The sequence below is a fragment of the Penaeus japonicus genome, unplaced genomic scaffold, assembly GCF_977035675.1.
Source record: "Penaeus japonicus unplaced genomic scaffold, GWHDUDI00000001_assembly GWHDUDI00000007, whole genome shotgun sequence".
Lineage (NCBI taxonomy): Eukaryota > Metazoa > Arthropoda > Malacostraca > Decapoda > Penaeidae > Penaeus > Penaeus japonicus.
Window position 1 is genome coordinate 4983470 of NW_028234409.1, and position 2500 is coordinate 4985969.

Here is a 2500-nt window from a genome sequence, read left to right on the forward strand (position 1 = left end):
AAGGCAATGAAGAGGAGAATAGACCGATGGAAGAGAGGGGACGTCCTCGGGCTCCTTAAAGAGGCAAAGGAATCGCAGGAAAGGCATAGAAAATCAAATGCCAGACAGAGAAAAACAGATAAATCCATGAGATTTGCCAGCCTAATGAAACAAGGAAAAGTTTCTAAGGCATTAAGAACCCTGACATCAGATGAAACAGCAGGAACACTGCCGTTAGACGAGAACACCCGCCGACTGCTGAGTGAAAAACACCCGCCTGCAAAGGAAGCGGCAGAGGATGCCTTGTTTCATGGAGAATACAATCCCCCACCACCGGAGATTTTCGAGAGAATTACAGGCGAAAGGATTAGGAGACATGCACTCCACACCCATGGCGCAGCCGGACCATCTGGACTTGACGCAAATGGATGGAAAAATATCCTGAGCACAAGCAAGTTTGGAACAGCAGCAAACGACTTGTGCAAAGCCATAGCCGCCCTTGCAAGAAAATTAGCAACAGAGAATTGCCACCACCTCGAGGCCCTCGTAGCCTGTCGCCTTATCGCCCTGGATAAGAAGCCAGGATGCCGCCCCATAGGCATTGGAGAGGTTCTGCGAAGAATCATAGGCAAGGCTATTATGGGAGTCGTCGGTGACGACGTTAGACTAGCCGTCGGTAATCTACAGGTATGTGCAGGCCAACAGGCAGGATGCGAGGCGGCCATTCACGCCATGCGGGGCATTTATGAAGAACCTGAGTGTGAGGCCGTGCTGATGGTAGACGCCGAAAATGCCTTCAATAATATCAACCGAAAGGCTACAATTCACAACACTGAAATAAAATGCCCAAGCTTCGCACAATATGTCAGAAATACATACAGTAGCCCAGCAGAACTGTACATAAGCGACAAATGGACCAACACCTGTGAGACGATCATGTCAGCGGAGGGGACAACGCAAGGCGACCCAGTTGCCATGGCGATGTACGCCATTGGTCTTCTCAAGCTGCAAGATCACATCAGCTTCCAGCAAACAAATATTAAACAAGTTGCTTATGCCGACGACCTGACAGGAGCCGGGAAAATAGGTGACATCCGGAAATGGTGGGACCTAATCCGAGCTCATGGCCCCCCACAAGGATACTACCCCAACGCCAGCAAGTCAGTGTTAGTGGTAAAGCCTGAATACCTCGCCAAAGCCAGAGAAGCGTTTTGCGAGACTGATGTAAAGGTAAAGGCTGGCGGCGAGAAACACCTAGGAGCGGTCCTTGGCACAACAGCAGCCAGGGACGAATATGTCAAGAAAAAAGTAGAGGAATGGGTAAGAGAGTTGAAGACGCTGGCACAGGTTGCATCAACGGAACCACACTCTGCATACACAGCATTCACCTTCGGCATCAAACAGAGATGGAATTTCATAATGCGAACCATACCAAACGTTGAACCCTTACTCGCTCCACTTGAAGAGACAATCGAGAAGGTCTTGATACCAGCACTATCAGGTGGGCGAAATCCCACAGCCGTAGAGAGGACCATTCTCGAACTACCACCAAGGCTCGGGGGACTCGGCTTAATAAACCCTTGCAAGACTGCAAGCACTGAATATCAAAACTCCGTTAGGCTTTCAGCCAGCCTAACAGAAGCCATTACAGCACAACAGACACACACACAGCCAGACGCAAGACAGCAACAAATCACCAGAAAGGAGATCACTAGTGAGCGGGAGACGAAGCAAAGGACCCAGCTACAGGATACACTTTCACAGATCTCTGAGGACATGAAGAGGAGAATCGAGATGGCACGAGAAGTCGGCGCCTCAAATTGGCTAACCAGCCTCCCCATCAAAGCAAAAGGCTTTAGCTTAAATCAACAGGAGTTTGTTGATGCTTTAGCCCTACGATATGGGTGGCCAATTGAGGACCTTCACCAACAGTGCACGTGCGGTTCGCCCTTCGAAAACCCCCCCAACCACGCCATGACATGCAAGACGGGAGGCTTCGTCTGCATGCGCCACGACGAGGTGAGAGACGTGACTGCGGAGATGCTGAGCGAGGTGTCCCGTGACATCAGGGTGGAGCCTCCCCTCATCCCCACAGGTGGCCGCAACTTCTCACTCCAGTCCACCAACTCTGCCGATGACGCTCGCTTGGACATCAGTGCCAGCGGATTCTGGGCACGGGGGCAGCGGGCCTTCTTCGATATTCGTATCTTCAACCCCATGGCCACGAGCAACCGTGCCCAAGACCTGAGATCCGCTCACACAAAACACGAAAATGTTAAGATGAGGGAGTACGGGGAGCGAGTGCGAGAGGTAGAGCAAGGCACCTTCACGCCCCTTGTTTTCACGACTTCCGGAGGGATGGCACCGAGGGCGGTTACTTTTTATTCATGCCTGGCTCAGCAATTATCAGAAAAGAGACAACAGCAAAAGAGCTGCGTCGTGGCATGGATAAGATGTCGGCTGGCCTTCTCATTACTAAGATCGTCACTACTCTGTTTAAGGGGAACCCGAAAGAAACCTG

General features: G+C 51.3%; 1 protein-coding gene across 1 annotated transcript in view; it reads left to right on the top strand.

The window, feature by feature from the left end:
- LOC147471541 (uncharacterized) overlaps window positions 1–2500 on the top strand; it is a 3248-nt gene that overhangs the window by 492 nt on the left and 256 nt on the right. The window contains exon 1 of the mRNA XM_086538171.1: window positions 1–2500. This exon is cut by the window's left edge and continues 492 nt beyond it; it is cut by the window's right edge and continues 256 nt beyond it. Within this exon, the coding sequence (XP_086394297.1) occupies window positions 1–2500 (2500 nt within the window).